General features: G+C 37.5%; 1 protein-coding gene across 1 annotated transcript in view; it reads left to right on the forward strand.

Moving 5' to 3' along the window:
• The window catches only part of CSMD1 (CUB and Sushi multiple domains 1), a gene marked incomplete at its 5' end in the record, with an annotated part of 442,872 nt that overhangs the window by 305,400 nt on the left and 116,118 nt on the right, over nucleotides 1–21,354 (forward strand). Inside the window, one exon of the mRNA XM_006163216.1 lies at nucleotides 14,834–15,019. Within this exon, the coding sequence (XP_006163278.1) occupies nucleotides 14,834–15,019 (186 nt within the window). The remainder of the gene's footprint in view (nucleotides 1–14,833; nucleotides 15,020–21,354) is intronic.

Below are 21,354 nucleotides of genomic sequence, written 5' to 3' on the forward strand. Positions count from 1 at the left end.
CAAATCAGTTCCTGAAAAAAAAAGGGACTCCTAGACAACACAAACTTATTTGCACTGATGGATGTTTCCAGTACGTTCCTGTTGACATGCTGTTAAGCAGGGCATTGTCATATGTCTAGTTGAAGTCAACAATATATATATATTTTTAATTAAAAAATGGTATATATAATTATTCTTATATATTCTCACCAAAGTGAGAAAGAAAGAAAGTTACCAGGTTTGGGATTTGAACCATGCTCAGCCATGTGGGAGTCCAGCACTTTACCCACTGCACCACCTGCTGGTGCCTGAAGTCAACAACTTTTTTTTTTTTTTGAGAAGTTTTTACTATAGGGTGTGTGCACTCGCTGGAAAGACAGAGAGAGACAGAGAGATAGAAAGTGAGAAATCATCCTCCAGGGGTATGGCCACACTGCAATCCCTTCTCCTCCTTTCTTTTCTCTGGATCTTGGGCATGCACACAGACATGCCCGGTGTGAGTTTAAGCCGCTGGGTCTGGGACTCAAACTGCGGTCAACCACATGGAAGTCCAGTGACATAGCCATTACGCCAACTGCTGGTCCCAACAATTTTTAAGTAATTAAGCTGGTAATAGATTTCCCATATTTTTCATGATAATATTAGGACTCAGCAAATTTTTTCGGTATATTCTAGTACCTATTTTAGTCTGTGGTCCATGCATATTCTCTGTTGCACATTCTTCATTTAAAACATTTTCACATTCCTTTTGAAATGTAAAAGCCATTTTGAGCTTTGGAGCTGTACAAAAACAAGCCGCAGGCTGGTTTTGACCCACAGGCCTTAGTCTGACGACCCTTGATCTAAATCCTGTGCCAGAATCAGACCATCATGCAGAGTACAAATCAGCAAGTGCCAGTCACCTTCTCTAGTTTGCAAATTCTATCTCAGAGAGTTTACTGGGCAGGTCTAATTTTCCTCTGCCATGGACTCAAATTCGGCATGTTTATTCATTAAATTAAATATTGTACTTTCTCCATCGGGGCTTAGTTTTTACTGTGTATCACAAAGCTTGATGTTTTCTGTCTGTGTCAGAAACATAGTTAATGATAAAAGCCACAGTGAGAGGAAATGAGGGGTAATTTTGCATAGTGGCAGTAGTGATATGAAGACAGCGACCTTCCTGGACAAAGGACAAAGAACTGTCCAAAATATGCAAAGTAAGAACTTTCCATAAGAGAATTCAGAGTCGTATGGAAGGGAGGTCAGTAGAGATCAAGTATGCATCTCGCGTTATAGAAAATCCCTGTGATGGAGTTTCATGTCTTTCACACTAAAAATAATCATGATATTTAGAACTCAAATATTTTACAAATATTTCTATGTATTTTTGCATAGAAAAAAATGAAAAGACCACCTGCTTTTCTTTTCCTTCTGGAGCAAGATAAGAAAAGAGGGGCTTTAAGGGGAAGGAGGGAAGAAAGAGCCCAAAACTTTCCACTGCAGCAGGTGGAAGTTTGACAATGAATGGTCCCTAAATCAATAAAAGGCAAAGAAGAGGAAGATAGTAAAATGTCTCATGTGCCGTGGGAGATACGGACCGATGCTGAAGAATAGGTTATGGTCTTTCATGAAAGAGGCGCCGTGGCAATCGGAACTGTGAAACTGACAGCTCAAAAATGGCAGGCTCTGGCTTAAAGAAGAGCTGCACTGGAGGGAGCGGCTGGGCGAAGGCATGGGCATTGCTGCAGGTAAAGTCCCGAGGGGCAGGCAGGGATGAGCTGCAGGTTACAGACGTGGCCAGCTTTCTAAAGGTCTTGAAGCAGAGATAGCTTAAAAGCAGAAGAGAACTAAACTGTCCAAAGGAAGCATTTGCTAAGTGCTGGAGAGTTCCTAGACCTGACAGCCAGGATGGAGCATTTTACCAAAGACCGTCCCTGAGAGAGCGGGAGATTTGCTCTGAGGGAGGAAGGTGGGTGTGGGAGGTTTACACCCACTGAACCCCATCGATGCTGGCAGATGTGCGCCTTGCCACATGCGGTTTCTCTGTCTTGACTGTCCCTTGCCAACGTGTGGAATTGTTCCTCATCTTTTCATTTCTACTCAATTCCCAGATACAATCAGCATTTGTCACTTTGATCTGTCCTCCTGTAGCTATCCGTTTATTTTCTTGACTGACATCATCTGGAATATTTTTTAGAGAAGTAAATTTATAAATTCTCACTCCCCTAAATGCATATTTATCAGGTCCCAAGACATCGGGAACCTTCAGTTTAAAAAATATCCCAGGTGAACTTGGTGCAGCAATCTGACGAACACATGTTAAAAGTTTCTGTATGAGACTACATACTTCTTAAAAGCAGATTTTCATCTTGTCTTTGAGTCTCCAGCATTTCTCATGATGCTTGGGTCTAAATTGTCATCAATCTAGTACTCAAACTGTGGTCAGCCTTGTGGAAGTCCAGTGCCTTAACCACCCTGTTACGTGATGGTCCCTTACTGGGTTATTTTTCTATAAATATCTTCTTAGTTTTCTCAGCTCCTACATACTCTCTGCACATTGCTCTGTATCTCTTCTGAAAGTTGTGCTCTGAACTGCAGTTCCAGTCACCTTTGTATTTGACTGCGTGTGACTACCCTGTCATTCTGGGGAGAAGGAGGGGCCCACACCTAGAAGTGCCCAACTGACAGATGGGACTTGGCCCCAGCTGAACTGATTGACAAATGAATAGAAAGACTAACTGTACAGATTATTCTATTCTCTATACCTCCAGCCTTGATCTTTTTTAGTTATCTTCTAGCTATTGTAATTCTGTAGATTTTTATAGCCACTATCTCAAACACGGGATATTCTCATTTCTTTCGTTCACTCAAAGTAATCACCAATTACTCTAATGGTTTGATACTCTTTACTCGCTCACTCCCTTTTTCTATCCCACAGCCCAAATCACCAGTGCACCTGTCTTCTGAAAACTCTCCAGAACATCTCTTTCATCATCTTCCTGGTGATAACCTTGTTACTGAACCACTTTTCTGTTCTCTCTGCCCACAGTCCCTTCTCCATACTCCTCTCAGATCTACTTGTTCTTTTTTTTTTTCCCTTGTAATGTAAAATCTAAAGGTTCTTTCTCAAATAGCTCTAGTAACTCCCCAGTTTCTTCAGATATGTCAGAGTCTGATGTATAGGACCTTGTACCACCAAGTCCCAAATGTATCTGATCTCACCTGAAAGGAACCTTCCATTGTGCCTGTGCTTAAATCTAAGATGTACGAGGTTAGCGTAGAAAAGAGAATGGGCTTTGAAGATAGACAAGTTAAATAAAAGAAAGAACAAAAAAAAGGGGGAGAGACTGAAATGCACAGAAATAATCTCATATCTTGCAATAGTACTACAGGCTTGAGGGTCAAACTGAAGATTCAATTATGTTGATAAGGAATATGCTCTTCTTCCCGGGAAGAGCATAAAACTGTGATGGTTTCTACAAACTCCTATGTTGATGACCTCACCCCCAGTGTGACTGTACTTGGAAATAGGGCCTTTAAAGATGTAGTTAAGATAAAATGAGGTCGTGAGATCATCGATTGGGCTTTAATCCAATCTGACTAGTGATTTAGAGATCAGAATACAGACACACACAGAAGGAAGACCATGTGAGGACAAAGGAAGAAGATGGCCAACTGCAGGCCAAGGAGAGAAATCTCAGGAGAAACCAGCCTGGTTAATGTCTTGATCTTGAACTTCCAGCCTCCAGGACTGTGAGAAAATAAATTTCTGTTATTTCAGCTGCCCGGTGTGTGGTACTTGTTTTGACAGTTCTCACAAAACAATGCAGAGATACAGCTTCTTAAGCGTACAGTCCAGTACTGTGAAGTACATTTACAATGTTGTACAACCATCATCACATGTATCTCAGAGTTTTTCCATCATCCCAAACTGAAACTCTGTCCTCATTAAAAAACAACTTTTTCCTTTCACAGCCTTAGAAACCACCATTCTATTCCACGTGTCTTTAACAATTTAAATACTCAAGGTAACTCGCTTGAGTAGAATCGCACAGTGTTTTTATTTTCTTGTGACTGGCTTATTTCACTGAGAATAATATTCTCAAGGTTTGTCCATGTTGTAGACTGTGTCAGAATAGCCTTTTAAAGGCTGCATAATATTCCACTGTATGTATAGACCATCTTTTGTTTATCCATTCATCCCTTGATGGATGGTTGGGTTGCTCCCATGTTTAAGTTATTTTGAAAAACAGTGCTATGAACATGGTGTACATAAATTTTTTTAAGATCCTGCTTTCAATTTCAATTCTTATTTTTTTTTGGAGAGGTTTTTCACTATAGGGCACGTGTGCTCACCAGACAGACAGAGAGAGACAGAGAGACAGAAAGCGAGAAATCACTCCCCAGGGGGGATGGTCACGCCACAAACCCTTCTCCTCCATTCTCCTCTCGGGATCTTGGGCACGCACGCACACGCACCCGGCATGAATTTTAAGCCACCGGGTCCGGGACGTGAACTGCGGTTGACTACATGGAAGTCCAGCAACATAGCCATTACGCTAACTGCTGGTTCCCTAGATCCTGCTTTCAATTCTTGTAACATAAAAGCTAAAGGTTCAGAAGTGAAATTTTTAGATCATATGGCTATTTCATTTTTACTTGAAGGAACTGTCCCACTGGTTTCAGCAGTGGCTCTATCTTGCATTCTCACTAACTGTATGAGTGTTGCTGTTTTTCCATATATTAGCCACTGCTTGTTATTTTCTATTTTAATGTAATTTTTATGACTCTCATTTTGCATGTGGTGAAACTGAGGCTGAAACTGGTTAAATCAGGTGTCTTTTTTTTATTGGAATCAATATATTCATCTGCTTTTGACTAGTTTTATAGAACATAATCTTGCCACCTAATCACCGCCTTATCAAGGTAGCTAAAGATAGGGCCCAGAATGCAGATTCCCAGGAAAATCAGCAGTAAGTGTATAGTGAATATGGTCTTCTGGTGAGTTCTTTTGATACCAGATAATTGTTCTTTCAGCATGAGAATCTCTGAGTTCCACAGGACAGTCATGGTAAGGTGTCTGGGTCAGAGTTTGTATAGAAAATTCCAATTTATGTTCCTCAGTCTTCTTTCTAGGGTACTTGTTTTAAATGGAATAAGACTTAAAAAATTACATTTTAAAAACATTTTTACCTGTGTTTCCCATCACTCTCTAAAGACAGATGGATAAAAGTCAGTTTTATTTTATTTTGTTTTATACTCTTGCTTTAGCACTGTATTTACCTCTAAAAACAAGCAAACAAACAAAAAGTTCTGAAGGCTTTGTTTGCCAAGTTAGAACCTTTCACTGCAATTACCCCTTTGGATGTCCACCTACTGGATTGCCTTCATTTTCATAACCTTTTCATTTTTAAAAATTATTTATTTAATTTTATTTATTCATTCATTTATTTTAACTTGACCAAAAAGAGGGAGGGAGGGAGAGAGGGAGGGAGGGAGGGAGGGAGGGAGAGAGAGAGAAAATAAGACAGCAATCCATCAGGTCCAGGACTTGAACCACTGTCTGCCATATGGGAGTATCCAGCACCTTAACCACCACGCCACCTACTGGCCCCCATTTTTCATTTGAATCAATAAGTGCTTTTTTTCTTTCTTGGGCTCAATATTTTCAAGAGATATAGAGCAGCTAAAGATCTCAGCTGAATCCTGTTCTGTGTTTTCCATTTCAGAGTTGTCTGTTTTTTAAAGTTGTCCATCTGATGAGTTTAATGTCTGCAAAAATCAAGTCATAAACACCTTTTATTTTTGCTAATTTTCAAAAGTTCTCTTCTTGGGTCTAAAAGGTAACCTAGAAGTGAAGGCAGTGGATCCCACATAGCTAACAGTGGTTTGAATTCTGGCACCTGTTGCTGGAAAAGCACACCAGGTCCATGTGCATTCAGAAAATCCCAATGGGATGAAGAAATGGAGGAGAAGGGATTGTGGCATGACCACACTCTATTGGATGCTTTCCTCTAACCTGCTGTTTCTCTCTGTCTCTCTATTACTCTCTGGCAAGTGTATGTGTCTTCCAGTAATGTTTTTTTTCTTAACAGTGCTCTCTCTCTCCTTTGTCCTTCCAAAAAAAATGCATTTTTATTGTAATTTCTAATTTATACTTAATAGCTGTACATTTTTGTGGGCTATAACATAATTTTTATTCATTTATTTTTTTGAACAGGTTTTTGCTATAGGGCGAATGTACTTTACCAGAAAGACAAAAAGCCAGAAAGTGAGAAATCACCCACCAGGGGAATGGCCATGCTGCAATCCCTTCTCCTCCATTCTCCTCTCAGGATTTTGGGCACACATGCACACACGCCCGGTGTGAGTTTAAGCCACTAGGTCCAGGACTCAAACTGTGGTTCACTACATGGGAATCCAGTGACATAGCCATTACGCCAACTACTGGTCCCAATTTTTTAAACATGTATACAATGTAGGGCCAAGCAGGTAGCTGGGTGGTTAAGGGAGCTGGATCCCACTTGTTGGATGGCGTAGTTCAAGTCTCTGATCCAGGGACTTGAGAAAACACATTGGGTACGTGTGTGTATGCCCAAAATCACAAGAGGAGAGTACAGAAGGAAAGATTGTGGAATCGTCTCCCCCCTCACCCCGGGGGATGTTTTCTCACTTTCTCTCTCTCTCTCTCTCCCTTTTTGTCACTGGAGAGTGCACACATCATATAGCAATATGAAAACAAACAAACAAAAAACAACAAAAAAAAAACAAACAAATTTGATTTTTATCATATCAGGGCAACGTTTATCATTACTTTGTGGTGTGTACATTCAAAACTTGCTCTTTTGGTTATTTTGAAATATATATTAAATGATCAAGATTTATTATTCTGGTATTTGTTCCTTGACATCCTGACATCATAGATCCCATAAAACAAATAAAAACAGTGTCATGTTTTATGTCCCCATTGGGCTAGAGGTGATCCCAGCACTTTACCTCCTCTTTTGCTGTCTTCTGTCTAGTATTAGTGGCCATATGGGGTGCTTGCTAAGCATCAAGTGACATGCTTTCTAGTTTCTAATTATCTAAGAAAGTTCTTGGGAAATAAAGTATAAGGAGACAAATTAGAAAAAAATACAAAGAGTTCAGAAATGTTCCCATGAATGCTCAAATTCCGTGTGGACTTTATTTTCAGAATTATATATTGAAAATGTATTTCTAACCTACCAAATGATTGCTTGATTACTGGTGGTTAAACACTGGCAATAAAAATAGTTACAAATATGGTATAACACAGCAGGTGACATTTTAAAGACAGTACATGACAGTACATGACAGTAACGAAGAGGAAGGTTTTGGCATCCGCTCCTCTGTGATCTGAGTTCTTACGGCATCATTCACTTGTCATAACAGTTTGGGAAACTTTGCATAATGTCTCTAATGCCCACTTTTCTTAGAAGTAATAAAAAGTACTAGTCCAATTTACTTGTTAGGGTGTTTTCAAAATTACATGTGGTAATTCATGTAGAAATTTTGTATTTGATCAGTGCATGTCAGATATTATCAATACACTGACAAAGTTGATAACATTGAAATGTTGGGATTTCCCAGTAACTTTACCTATCCCTATCACTTCATTACGTGTATGGTTTTCTTAATCTTATGGTGTGTGCTTTCAGTGTATCTGGATCAGTACTAATTTGTGCAAGCCCAGGGATCAACTAAGATTGAGAAGATACCATTGACTCCTGGACTATTCAGGGTCAGGCTTTGCATCTCCCATGTTTCCGTTCAGTACATGCTAACTGCCACCGGAGATGGCATGTGGACCCAAGAGGTGAACCCCTAAATGTTTCTTCCGCATCTGTTAGGAAAGGATAACAAATTCCTTCATATTAGTTTAGTTTTCAGGGAACTCTAATTTAAAAACTTTTGAAAAGTACTTTTTAGAAGATTAAATTTGAAGGAAGTGATTGTGTCTCCTTCAAAAGATGATAAATATTCCTCTCTGCTAGATATTTTGCTACGTAGATTATACCAAAGTAATAGGATGACTCTCATGTTACCTATGAGGAATCAAAGGCTCAGATAATTTTGATAAATTTTCCAATTGCAGACAGAAAAATAGCAATTTAGCATTGTAAATAGAAATTATATGAAACAATCACACACAACTTTAATTCCTATATACATATATGCACATGTGATAATAGTTCTACACCAATGCTCACATTTAAGTGATGGATATGAAACAAAAGCATGGTAAAACATACAGTCTACCTAAATTTCTTTGTGTTATGAAAATATGCCTTGAAATCTAATGATGCTCAGATTATGCTAAAAGAATTTCTTATACCCATAATTTAAAATGAAAGCTAAAAATGGATCATATTCTTCAACCTTCATCCCACCGCAGTCCTTTCTCCTCCATTCTCCTTCTCCTCTCTGGATCTTGGGCACACATGCACACGTGCTCCGCGTGAGTTTAAGCCCCCTAGTCCGGGACTCAAACCATGGTCGACTACATGGGAGTCCAGCAACATAGCCATTATGCCGACTGCCAGTCCCCAGGAAAGTGTTTCTTAAAGTTTATAGAGAAAGGAGTTTCTGCAGAGCAAAGGACACCTTAGTTAGTGTGAATTGACAACCCTCAGAATGGGAGAGAATTTTTGTTAACTGTGCTGCAGGTAAGGGACTGATGCTAACTAGAATACACAGGGAACTCAAGCAGCTTACCCAGAAGAAAATGATTAACTCAATTAAAAGATGGGAAAATGAGCTGAATAAACAATTCTCTAATGAAGACATATGAACAGCCAAAAAACATATGAAAAAGTGCTCAACATACCTCATTATAAGGGAGATGTAGATCAAAACCACAATGAGATACAACCTAACCCCAGACAGAATGGTGAAGATTAAAAAAATAAATAAAAAAAAACAAATAATGATAAGTGCTGCAGAGGATGTGGTGAAAGGGGGGCACTCCTACAGTGCTGGTGGGAATATAAATTGGTCCAGCCACTGTGGAGAACAATATGGAGGTTCCTCAATTACCTTCAAATAGAACTGCCATATGATCCAGTAATTCCACTCCTCGGTATTTACTCAAAAGACAGGAGAGCACTCTGTCAAAAAAGCACTTGCGCAACTATTTTCATTGCAGCCTTAATCACAATCGCTAAGACTTGAAACCAATGCAAATGCCCACAAACAGATGAATGGATTGAAAAATTATGGCACATATACTCCATGGAATACTATTGAGCCATAACAAACGAGGCCCTGGAATTTGACAGAAAGTAGATGAATATGGAAGATTTGTTGCTAACTGAAGCAAGTCAGGCTATGAGAGACATTGTATGTCTCCTCTTAACATATACCGACTGTCCACACTCTATGGTAGAGACTGAAAGACTGGAGAACATAAAAGTATTAAAAATTGTAATGGACACTAGAGACAAAGTGGAAAGAGAGTGTAGGAGGGGAAGAATGTAGGAAAGGAAATTTGGGGGGGAAAATGGAGAGGTAAGACACTTGTGGGACACAAATAGGGTTTTTTTTAATCTGTTGATGAGGATGTGCATAATAGTCTCAACTGGGCAACTGAGGTGTATATCATGCTGGGTAAAGTCCACAATCTAAATGATGTATAGTGATTTAATGTATGAATAATAATTTAAAAAGGTTTAAAAAATAAAATAAAAGATCAAAAAGTTTAAAAAAATTTATAGACAAAGGTGACTACTGTTTGGATGAGTTTAAATATTCAAAGAAAAACCACCTTACTATTCATAAATAAAACATTGCACATTGAAATGGCTCTTCCACTTTTATTTTTGAAACCAAAGTGTTAAGTCTCTCATAGTGAGATATATAAAACAAATGTCAATTTATTACTCATTTATTCATTGCTCTCTTTAATAAATAGCTTATAAGGATAAATTATTGCAACTCATTCATATCTTCATTTACAAAAAATATAAGTATAAATTATGAGACTGTGTGTGTATATATATATATACACACTCATATATATACATCATGCATATAATTATAATAAATTGTAATTTACTTAATGTCTCTATTGTATTAACTGAATGCTAATTATAATCCTCACAATTACCTTTTGATGTAGGTGCTGCGAACCTGAGTGCGATAAAACATACATTGAGTAACTGAACTAATGTCATACAACTGCCAAATGTCAGGGACTACAACTAGAAGTCTGACTTGAAGCCTGTGCTCTTAAATAAAAAATAATATTCTAGAATAAATATGTGATCATTTGCCTAAGCTGCTGACAAATATAATGCGATGTTAGTATAAATAAAGAAAACAAAGCTAAGTTGTACTCCCTTTAGCAATGGGAAAAGTAAGGAGATTCTCCAACTTTTCAAAGTTGCGAACATTTAACCAATCGGCATTTTCGAAAAAAAAGTAACCGATGGCAGGTCTGTCACACAACAATCCTGCAACATTTGGGGAAATGAATGAGTAGATGATAGAATTCAGGACCTAAGCAGGAAGCTACCTCCCTTCCATGAACCCAAATTTATTCTATACTATTTTGCCATCTATTGTTCATTAAATCAGAAGTGTTATAATTCCATTCTTCTCTTCTTTAATTTTAATTTTCTTTTTTACATTCAATCACTATACCTATTTACAGCTTACAAAATGGGTTTTCCCAGCATGAATACATTGTATTAGTCCAGTCAAAGTCATTGTCATACTCATTATCATCACCAGATAATTTTCCATTTTTATGTTCGCTCAGTGTTTTGATAGATTGTCAGTCTCTATTTTTAAGCACTGCCAAATAACCTTTTGTTGAGACACTGAAACGGCTAAAAATTATAGGTGAAAGCTAAAATACATTCCCAGTTGGTGATTAGAAAACATAAAGTAAGTCTTCTTAAATCTTTGGAATTGGGGTTTATGTTTCAAGCAAGTTTCCAGACTTAATGGAAACAGCTGTAAAGCTTTTCTGTTTTGACCTCCAGAGTGTGAATCCTTTTATGGTAGGGCTTCATATATGTTTATATAAGGTCGTTTCCCATTTAACCTGCCTGGAAAATGTCATTTTATTCTGTCCTCTCCTCGAATGAGAATTTCTAGGTAGTTGAACACAGGGCACACTTCGGTGAGTGGAAGAAAAATGAAGATTTGTGAGCACAAACAAAAGAAGATCTGGGGAAAATAGAGAAAAGTGTGGTAGGTCTAGACATAGGTGATCTGGGGAAAATCATAGAGAAAAGTGTGGTAGGTCTAGACATAGGATGGTATAAACAGAATCAAAAAGAACAAAATCTAAGAGATGTTTTGTATTCAGGAAATGAAGACAAATATTTTGCAAATGCTAAGCAGTCTTTTTTTGGAGACACTGCCTTGACAAAGCGATGGACTTAGGGATCAAAGGATAATTTTTATTCCTTTAAGTATTTTGCCCCAAATGACGTCTACTATTTTTTTTTATTTTTAGAGATTTTTTTTTTCTATAGGGCATGTGCACTCCTCAGAGAGAGACAGACAGAGAGAAAGAAAGTGAGAAATCACCTCCCAAAGGGAATGGCCACATCACAATCTGCTCTCCTTCATTCTCCTTTGGGATTGTGGACGCACACGCACACGCACACATGCCCAGTATGATGTTTAAGCCTCTGGATCTAGAACTCGAACCATGGTCAACTACATTGGAGTCCAACAATGTAATAATTATGCCATCTACTGACCCCTGTATCTATGATTTTGTTTTTCATCTACTGAAAATAGTTTAATGTGGTATGCCATACACACATTCGCACGTTTCAGATGGTTGGAGTAGCTGGGCATAAATTTAAACACAAGAAATTTTAGACCTTGGATTTTCCAAGAGATTTTTTGTTTTTATTTCTGCAGGGCATGTGTGCTTGCCAGAGGTTCAGAGAGATGGGGTTGGGGAGGAGACGGTAGGTATCTCCCCATGGAATGGGATGTGGTCATGCCACAATGTCTCTCTTCTATTTCTCCAGTCTATCGGGACCCAGGGCCTGCATGCACTTGCACTTGTTTTTCTAGTTGCCATGGATGGGATACAAACTGTGGTCAGTCATGTGGGATCCAGCTCCCTTAACCACTAGGCTATGTGCCTGGCCCACAAGTTTAAGTTTTCTTAGCACCAAATTCTCTTTCACTTTTCTGATAATTTCTCATTGTATTTATTCAAGATTTTAATAAAAAACAACCGAGCCAAGAAAGTAAAAAATTCAAACTAAAGCAGAGATAACCTAAGACTCTTGGAAAACAAAAAATAGTCTCAGTTCTGTTGTAAGGTCTATTCTCTGGTCACAGGTTTTCTAGAGTCATTGTGCTGCCCAAGGCTAATCACTTCATCTTTATTACAGTCATTTGTCTTTATCTGAAATATTACAAGCTTACACAAACACATTTATCTGGCCCTTGTAGCTATCACACACTATCTGTATATTCTGATTGGAGTTTATGTGAAGAAATTTTTAAGTTATCTGAACTTAAATCATAAAGAGAAGAATTTCTTAAATAATGATTGAGTAAATGAAGAACCCTAATTTATTTATTGAATAACTCTTTTTTTTAACATCTGAAGTAGGTATGTCGTCACTCAACTTGAGATTTTTCTTTTTTTAATTTGCTAAAGGGTGTGTGTACTCTCTCCCTCTCTCTCTTTCAAACACACACACATACATATGTAAGGATAGAGAGAGAGAGAGAGGAAAGGTGAGAAAGCACATCCCAGAGGGTGATGGTCATGTCACATACTCTTTCCTCCATTTTTCCTTTTGGGATTTTGGACATGCACATATGCACACCTGGCAACTTTTTCAAGCCATAGCGTTCAAGACTCCAACTGCACAGTGTACTATAAGGGACCCAGCATCCTTAGCCACTATGCCACCAGCTGGCCAAAGATTTCATTTTTAATTTTAAATCTCAGATAAATCTGGACCATAGCTACTAAATCAAAAAACGAAATATCTATGCCAAATTATCCCCACATCTTACTTAATTTTTTAAAATTTCTTTTTTATTCACTCCTCTTTCTTGCATTAACTCTCATGTAAAAGCAGATTTGTGTATCCAATAGAACTTTGCTTTCTGCCCTCAGTATTTTTTCTGTTAGAGAGTACATGAATTCATGAGAGAGAGAGAGAGAGAGAGAGAGCGAGCAAGCATCCCTGCAATGGGATGTGGTCATGCCACAATCTTTTTTTCTCCATTTCTCCTTTCCATCAGGATTTAGAACACACACGCACATGCACCTATTGTGTTTTTTAAACTACTGGGTCTGGAATTTGAACTGCTGTCAGCCATGTGGGATCTAATGCATAGATAGCACTTTTATACCTTGCTACAAGGTTCCCTAGATATCTTTCCTTACTACCTCCTATTTCTTAATTCCTTACATCCCTTTTCTCTCTGACCAACAGTTCATAAAATCTTACATTTTATGATAACAGGTGCATTGGTCTTAGGTAACTGATTTACCTCTTAACAGAACTTCTTGATGCTTTAAGAAATCTAAGCCAGGGAAGGGGATGGGACAAATAAATAGGGGGAGATTTCTGAGACCTCAGTAGGTGCTGACTCAATTGCTGACTCATAAATCTTGACACCATGAAATCAACATTGGAGTATCTTTTTTTTTTTTTTTTTGAGAGGTTTTTGCTATAAGGCACATGTGCTCACCAGACAGAGAGAGACATAGAGACAGAAAGTGAGAAATCACCCCCCTGGGGGGATGGTCACACTGCAATCCCTTCTCCTCCATTCTCCTCTTGGGATCTTGGGCACGCACGCACATGCACCTGGTGTGAGTTTTAAGCCACTGGGTCTGGGATGCGAACCGCGGTCAACTACGTAGGAGTCCAGCGACATAGCCATTACACTAACTGCTGGTTCCCAACATTGGAATATCTTCTGTGATGGTAAAGATACTGTTTTATTCCCTCTTCTTCCCCCACCGCCCGCAAGTATTAAAGTAGAATGCATGAAACTATGCTTTCTTTACCACACCATCTAATAAAATATGGCACAGTACTCTACGGCAGAAACTGGAAAGATGGTAAGGTGTAATAGCAGGGAAGGTAACTGCAGATGCTAGAGAAGTATAGAAGGATGGGCAAAAGTGAGTAGGAGGGAGGAGATCAGTGTAAAATCAAATACACACCACATTTAACACAAAAAATGCAAAGTTATCTCTTAAAGATAATGTATGTGGTAATATCTTTTGACTGGACTAATATGCACTGCATTCATGCTGGGAAAAAGCATGTTATACATGATAAAGATGTACAGTGATTAAATGAAAATTTAAAAATTTGGGACCAATAGACGGAATCGTGGTTATATTCTTGGACTCCCACATGACCGACCATGGTTTGAGTCCTGGACCCAGTGGCTGAAAGATCTCACTAGGCATGTGTATGTGTGTACCCAAGATCCCAAGAGGAGAGTGGAGAAGGAATTGTGGTGTGGCCATATTCCTGGGGGTGATTTCTCACTTTCCCTCTAATTCTCTCTCTCTCCAGCAAGTGCATGGGTCCTAAGGCAAAAATCTTAATTTTTTTTAAATTAAAAAAAATCTAAATGGCAGACTGTGATTAAACTGTATGAAAATGGTCAGCCTTGTCTTCTAGAATAATAATTATAAAGATATTTTATTCTGAACAGTTTTTAATTGTTTCTCATTAATGCGTAATATCCTTAAAAGTTTGAAAAGGTGTGAAATTATGTCTAGAAATAGCATTAGCAGTTTTTCTATGTATTTGAGATAAAAAATGGAAAAAAAAATGCATGCATTTCGAAAGGAATAAGCCTGCTAAACAAATGTATTTATCTCATTTCTTCTCAGCTGTGTCCTGTGGAATACCAGAATCACCAGGAAATGGTTCCTTCGTGGGTAATGAGTTCACTCTGGACAGTAAAGTGACCTATGAATGTAATGAGGGCTTTAAGCTCGAAGCCAGTCAACAAGCAACAGCAGTGTGTCAGGAAGATGGATTATGGAGTAACAAAGGCAGGCCACCGGCCTGTAAACGTAAGTGTTCAAACGTATTTCCCTAACCTTGTAGAGTTCATGAAAAAATGAATTTGCTGGGAGAGCTCTAGGTTACCATATGCAGAGAGAAGTCCCATGCCATATTATGTAAAAACTTGGGGTTTTTTTTTTTGCATCATAGTCATATTAAGACCAATTTATTCCATATAAAATGCTCCAACCATTGAAAATGAGGTATGTGCTCCTAAAAGTTGGTCAGATGAATCCTATTGGTACCATTGATATCCTCACCATGTAGTTTATTAGTAAATTCTATTCAATGCTGCCATTTTCAATTCAAAAAGATGGAATCTAGATGATTTTGAGATCTAGAGGATATTGAGAGACAAAGCCCAGCCATAGCCCTTCATGCAAGATACTGTAACACAATTCACACGAGTTTTCCCATCTAATTTTAAGTTCTTTGAAGTCAAAGACATGCCTAAGTTATTTGTATACCACCTATTCTTAATAACACATTGTTATTCAAAAAAATAAAGGAATACTTTGATTTGCAAAGTGGGGCAAGTTTTCTAAAAGCTATTTACATTATATAATAATATTTTTAGCATCGTCAAAAGTTTGTGTCCGTTCTGGAACTCTAGTCTGAACTAATGAAGTCTTTAAGGCAAAGCCAAACAGACTGAAAGTTCACTTACACATACATGTCATTTCTACAAGAAGATTTCTGTTTCAGGTATATAAACACTAGCCTCAAATTAGAAATAATCTAACCTCCCAGTTTCTTAAATTCTAATAAATTTCAAATGTATTATATATATGTATATTTATTATATATAATGATATTTTTGTTCTCTCTATATATATTATACGTACAATATAAATACCTTTCAAAATTATTATATATATGTATGTGTGTGTGTGTATATGTGTGTGTGTGTGTGTGTATATATGTGTGTGTGTATATATATATGTGGTGATATTAGAAAAGGGTTCTGTATCTGCTGTGGTGCTGTGGTAGTACAAATGCCCTTTAAGGCTGGAAACCATCTGCCTGCCCATGAGATCCCTCACTATCAACATGTACTGCTGCCCTAGACTCCATGCTCATTTTTATCTGTTACAGTTGCTGTGTTCTTTGAATAAGATTAACGTAAAATTTCACCCTCACTAGAAGGTGTGAATGTGGCAGAATCCCATTGAGAGATATATGCAAAAAAGATAACTTATGTGTATAAAATCAATGCCTATAATCCAAAATAATAAAACAAAATCTTGCCCCACCAGAATGGCACATTTGTTACCATGCATGAGCCTACATTGACCCATTTTAACCCAAAGTCTGTAGTTTGCATTAGGGCTCCCTCTTGCTGTGGTATGCGCTATGGGTTTGAACACATGGATAATGACATATATTTGTCACTACAGTATCGTTCAGAATATTTTTATTGCCCCAAAGTCCTCTGTGCTCTTCCTATCCATCCTTTACTGCCTCCAACCTCTGGCAGCTACTGATCTTCTTACTGTCCCCATAGTTGTACCTTTTCCAGAACGTCGTATAGTTTGTATCACACAATATTTACACTGACTTCTTTCACTTAAAATATGCATTTAATGTCCCTCCAAGTCTTTGCATGGCTCTGGAAATCATTTCTTTTTATTGCTGAATAATATTCAGTTGTCTCACATGCTACCGTTTATTTACCCATTCACCTACTAAAGGACATCTCGTTTGCTTCCAAGTTTTGGCAATTATGAATAGCATTGCTGTAAAATCTGTGTGCAGGTTTTTGTGTAGACATAAGTTTTTAATTCATTTGGGTAAATATCAAGTAGCATTGATGGCTGAGTTGAGTTGCAAGAGCATGTTTAGTTTTGTAAGGAACCAACAAACTCTTAGAAGTGGCTGTGCTGTTCTGCTTCACTGCCAGCCATAAATGCTCCACCGTCTCGCCAGCACATGCCATTGTTCGTTCTGGATATGGCCATTCCCATAGAGGTGCAGTATGAGTTCATCTACATTTTGCTGATGGCGTTATATAAAACATCTTTTCAAAAGCTAAGTTGCCATCTCTCTGGATGTCTTCCTGGTGAGGTGTTTGTTAAGGTCTGTTGTCCATTTTTAAGCAGATTGCTCATAACCTTATTGTTGAGTTTCAAGAAGTCATTTTACATTTTGTATACCAGTTCTTTATCAACCATGTCTTTTAAAAGTATTTCCTGCCAGTCTATAGCTTGTCTTTCATTCTGTGGACACTGTCTCTTGCAGAGCTGAAGCTTTTAATTTTAATAAGGCCCCACTTATCTATTCTTTTCTTTTCACACATCATGCCTTTGGTGTGATATCTAAAAAAGCATCAACAAAACCCAAAGTCGCCTAGAATTTCTTACATGCTGTCTTCTAGGCGATTTATGTTTTTGCCCTTTAAGTGTGGGTTTGTGACATTTTGAGCTAATTTTTTGTGAAGGGATTGTGAAGGGATTAAGATCTGTTTCTAGATTCCATATATATATATGTATATATATATATATATATATACACACACATATATATGTATATATATATATACACACACATATATATATATATGAACCATTTAAGAACCATTTGTTGAAAAGATGATCTTTTCTTTGATGCCTTGATGCCTTGCCTATGCTTCATCATCAGATCAGTTAATTATATCTACATGGGTCTGTTGCTGTATTCTATTTTGTTCCATCTGTCTGTCTATTTCAGCAATACCACAATATGTTCTTTTTTTTTTTTTTTTTTTTGAGAGGTTTTTGCTGTAGGGCACTTGTTCTCACCAGAAAGACAGAGACAGAGAGAGACAGAGATAGAAAGTGAGAAATCACCCCCTAGGAGGGATGGCCACACTGCAATCCCTTCTCCTCAATTCTCCTTTTGGGATCTTGTGTGTACATGTGCCTGGTGTGAATTTAAGCTACTGGGACCAGGACTCAAATTGTGATCGACTACATGGGAGTCTAGCGACATAGCCATTACGCCAACTGCAGGTCTCCCACAATATGTTCTTACATGTATTGACTTATTTATTTTGCTAAACATAATATGATAAATCTGACTCTTTTATCAAAATGTATTTAATATGATTTCAATCATTTGGACACTTAATTAAAAGAACTGTCCAGTGTCCTACAGAGTCAATCATGCTGTTGGTTGTTAATATTTTTAGGGACGTGATTGTTTTCATTATAAACACTGTGGTCAGCACGGATACATCCTTGACCTTTAATGCTATGTAGAAATTATTTTGCCTGAAGATAATCTAGCTATTTTGGAACTGCAGATGCATTGTCTCAGTGGTTCTTTATTTTAACCAACGAAGCATTACCTTTAAGTTAATTCAAGAAGGCCTCATACATGTGCCTCCTAATTATAGCATGAGAAGTGAGCAAGAACCTTCAGACCAGCCAGCGTGGCTTGTGGTGCTAAGAAACTGCTTTGCAGGCTGGGACCACATGGAAGGGATGTGTTCCATTTCTCGTCCAGTCTAAAGGCCAGATGCAGTGCCATGCTCCTATAATTCTGGCAATTTGGGGAGGCTGAAGCAGGAGAATTCTGATAGCAAGAACCCATTTGGAATAATTAAAAACTCTTTAGTCTGTTAGTATACTACTGAGTCATTCCTAAATATATATGGCTTCATGGCATAAACAGAAAGCACTTTTTATATTGATTTGAGTCACATTTATGTGCATTTTAAAGCCAATTTTGATAGTGACTACTGTTTGTTCAGTATTACAAAAATAAATATAGCATTTATAACAAAACAGAAAAATTCATACAAATATTTTCTAAATATCATGTAAAACTTTCAAGTAAGTATTTTCCCCCATTGTTTAGACTTTATAAATGGAAGATATGGATGTTACATTAAAATTCTCGATATTCAATGGTTAGAAAATCTATTTGATTATTATTTGAGGGAGAATGCCTTCTTCACTTAAAGTAAATTAAAGAAATTGAACAGAATATACATAAAACTTTACCTCTTAGAAAATTTAGTAACTTTTAAATTTTGAATGACATCCTATTTCAAGTCTAACTCCTTTGTATGTCAAGTTGGTATAAAATAGTTTTATTTTTCTTTAACAGTTGCCATAATATGTAGATCAGTGCACTGAATCTCAAGAGATAAGTACTTCATCCTAAATAAGTAATAAATGTAAATGGTAAATGAAATTAGTATAGTTCACCCCCAGGTTTACTAAAGTGAAGCTTGTAATAAATAACTGTGATTTAATTTGCTTTCTTCTTGTAATACAAATCTTCAAGGCAGATGTTTGAGGCTCATTTCTTTTCATTGTAGTTATTTACTGAAACTCGATTTGGATCATTGAAGATATGATTCATGCTGGTGACATAATAAACAAGTGAAGCCTATTGATATTAATGTATTGGACTTAATAGTTTGACAAAATGATGAATGGACATGCATTATGTATTATGTATTTAGGAGGACACAACCAATAAGCTAACCTCCTAATAAAAAACTAAGACTAAATTGTAATCTCAATAGGAAAGTACTTTTTTCTTTGTTGATTAAAGCTGTTAGTGACGCAAGTTAGTCTTTATTATGTGTACCTACTATGTGTCAGGTGCCATGAAAATGTTGCATGATTAAATGCAATACATATGTACGACAACAAAGAGAAAGCAAGCAAAGTCATGCTGAATAAAATAATATTGGGTTGTTGGAAAAGTCATGACAAATTTTTACATAGAAAATTACATCATGGGAACCAGCAGTTAGCGTAATGGCTATGTCGCTGAACTCCCATGTAGTCGACTGCGGTTCGCGTCCCAGACCCAGTGGCTTAAAATTCACGCTGGGCGCGTGTGCGTGCATGCCCAAGATCCCGAGAGGAGAATGGAGGAGAAGGAATTGCGGCGTGGCCATCCCCCCTGGGGGGTGTTTTCTCACGTTCTGTCTCTAATGTCTCTGTCTGTCTGTCTGGCGAGCACACGCGCCCTATTGTGAAAATCTGTCCAAAAAAAAAAAAAATTACATCATGACTTTCTTCACAACCTAATATAATGTGTAAATAGCCCAATAATAGACAAGCTATTAACATATATGTATGTTCATTCACATATATAATACAAACACAGTGTATATTTATGTAATATATAGACATATGCAGACATATGAGAGATCTTCCAAAAGTTCTTTGAAATGTAATTACAAAAGCATTATGTATTGGGGGACAAGCAGTTAGCATAATGGCTATGTCGCTGGACTCCCATATAGTTGACCGTGGTTCAAGTCCCAGACCCGTTGGCTTAAACTCACGCCGGGCACGTGTGCATGCGTGCCCAAGATCCCAAGAGGAGAATGGAGGAGAAGGGATTGCGGCATGGCCATCCCCCCTGGGGAGTGATTTCTCGCTTTCTGTCTCTCTGTCTCTCTCTGTCTGTCTCTGTCTGGTGAGCGCCCAAGCCCTATAGCAAAACCTCTTCAAAAAAAAAAAAAAAGCACTATGTATGGATTTCAAATTTTTTGCACCAAAATAAATTTATACTTTATTTCTATTTTTCCACAAACTTTTTAAAGTTCCTTCGTATAAGTGAATTACCTGCATAAATGTTTGTACATGTGTATGCATGTATGTGTTTGTGTGTATAATATATAGTATATATAAAATAGTTGGAAATGCATACTTAGCCCCTCGGTCTCTTAGATAATGGCCTAAGAAACGCCTGTGTTATTATCTTTATCAATTATTCCTATTTTCAGAGTAGAATACATAATATTTCTTCATGTAATAATTTTACAAAGATTTGCATTTTGCAAATCAGATTACTAAACTGTGTTTTGAAATCATTTACGTATCTGGCATTATTGAATTTTCACTGCCAGCCACTGTTTTAAGCATTATACATGAATCAAAATTTTGACTTCTTATATAAAACCCAGAAAATAAATAAATGGCAATTTAAGACCCAAAGGTATGAATGCCTTCTCAAGATAGCACAGCTGTTTTGTGATGACCTCACCTAATCTCTGGGATTAAGGCTTTTATGTAACAAGGTAACTCGTTCATATGTAACTATAGGAAGGAAAAAATATACTGAAATACGGTTAGACATCTGAAATGCCTTTCTAACTATGTATTTTTTAAATGGACATGAGGTCAGTTAAGACTTGCAATCTCAGGAATTGGATAATGCCTTTTCGGGTGAGAGCATGTGGTGGGAGTGTATTGTTGTAACCTGCGGGGAAGGAAGGAACACAGGACAAGAAATGGTCTCCCGTATTTCAGTCAGACTTCAGGTTGTGGATTCAGGCAGTGAATTTAGGAATGTGTCTTCTCATAAATCAGCTCCCCACTGTCTGACTCCCTCACAC

Source organism: Tupaia chinensis, unplaced genomic scaffold, assembly GCF_000334495.1.
Source record: "Tupaia chinensis unplaced genomic scaffold, TupChi_1.0 Scaffold141517_1, whole genome shotgun sequence".
NCBI lineage: Eukaryota > Metazoa > Chordata > Mammalia > Scandentia > Tupaiidae > Tupaia > Tupaia belangeri.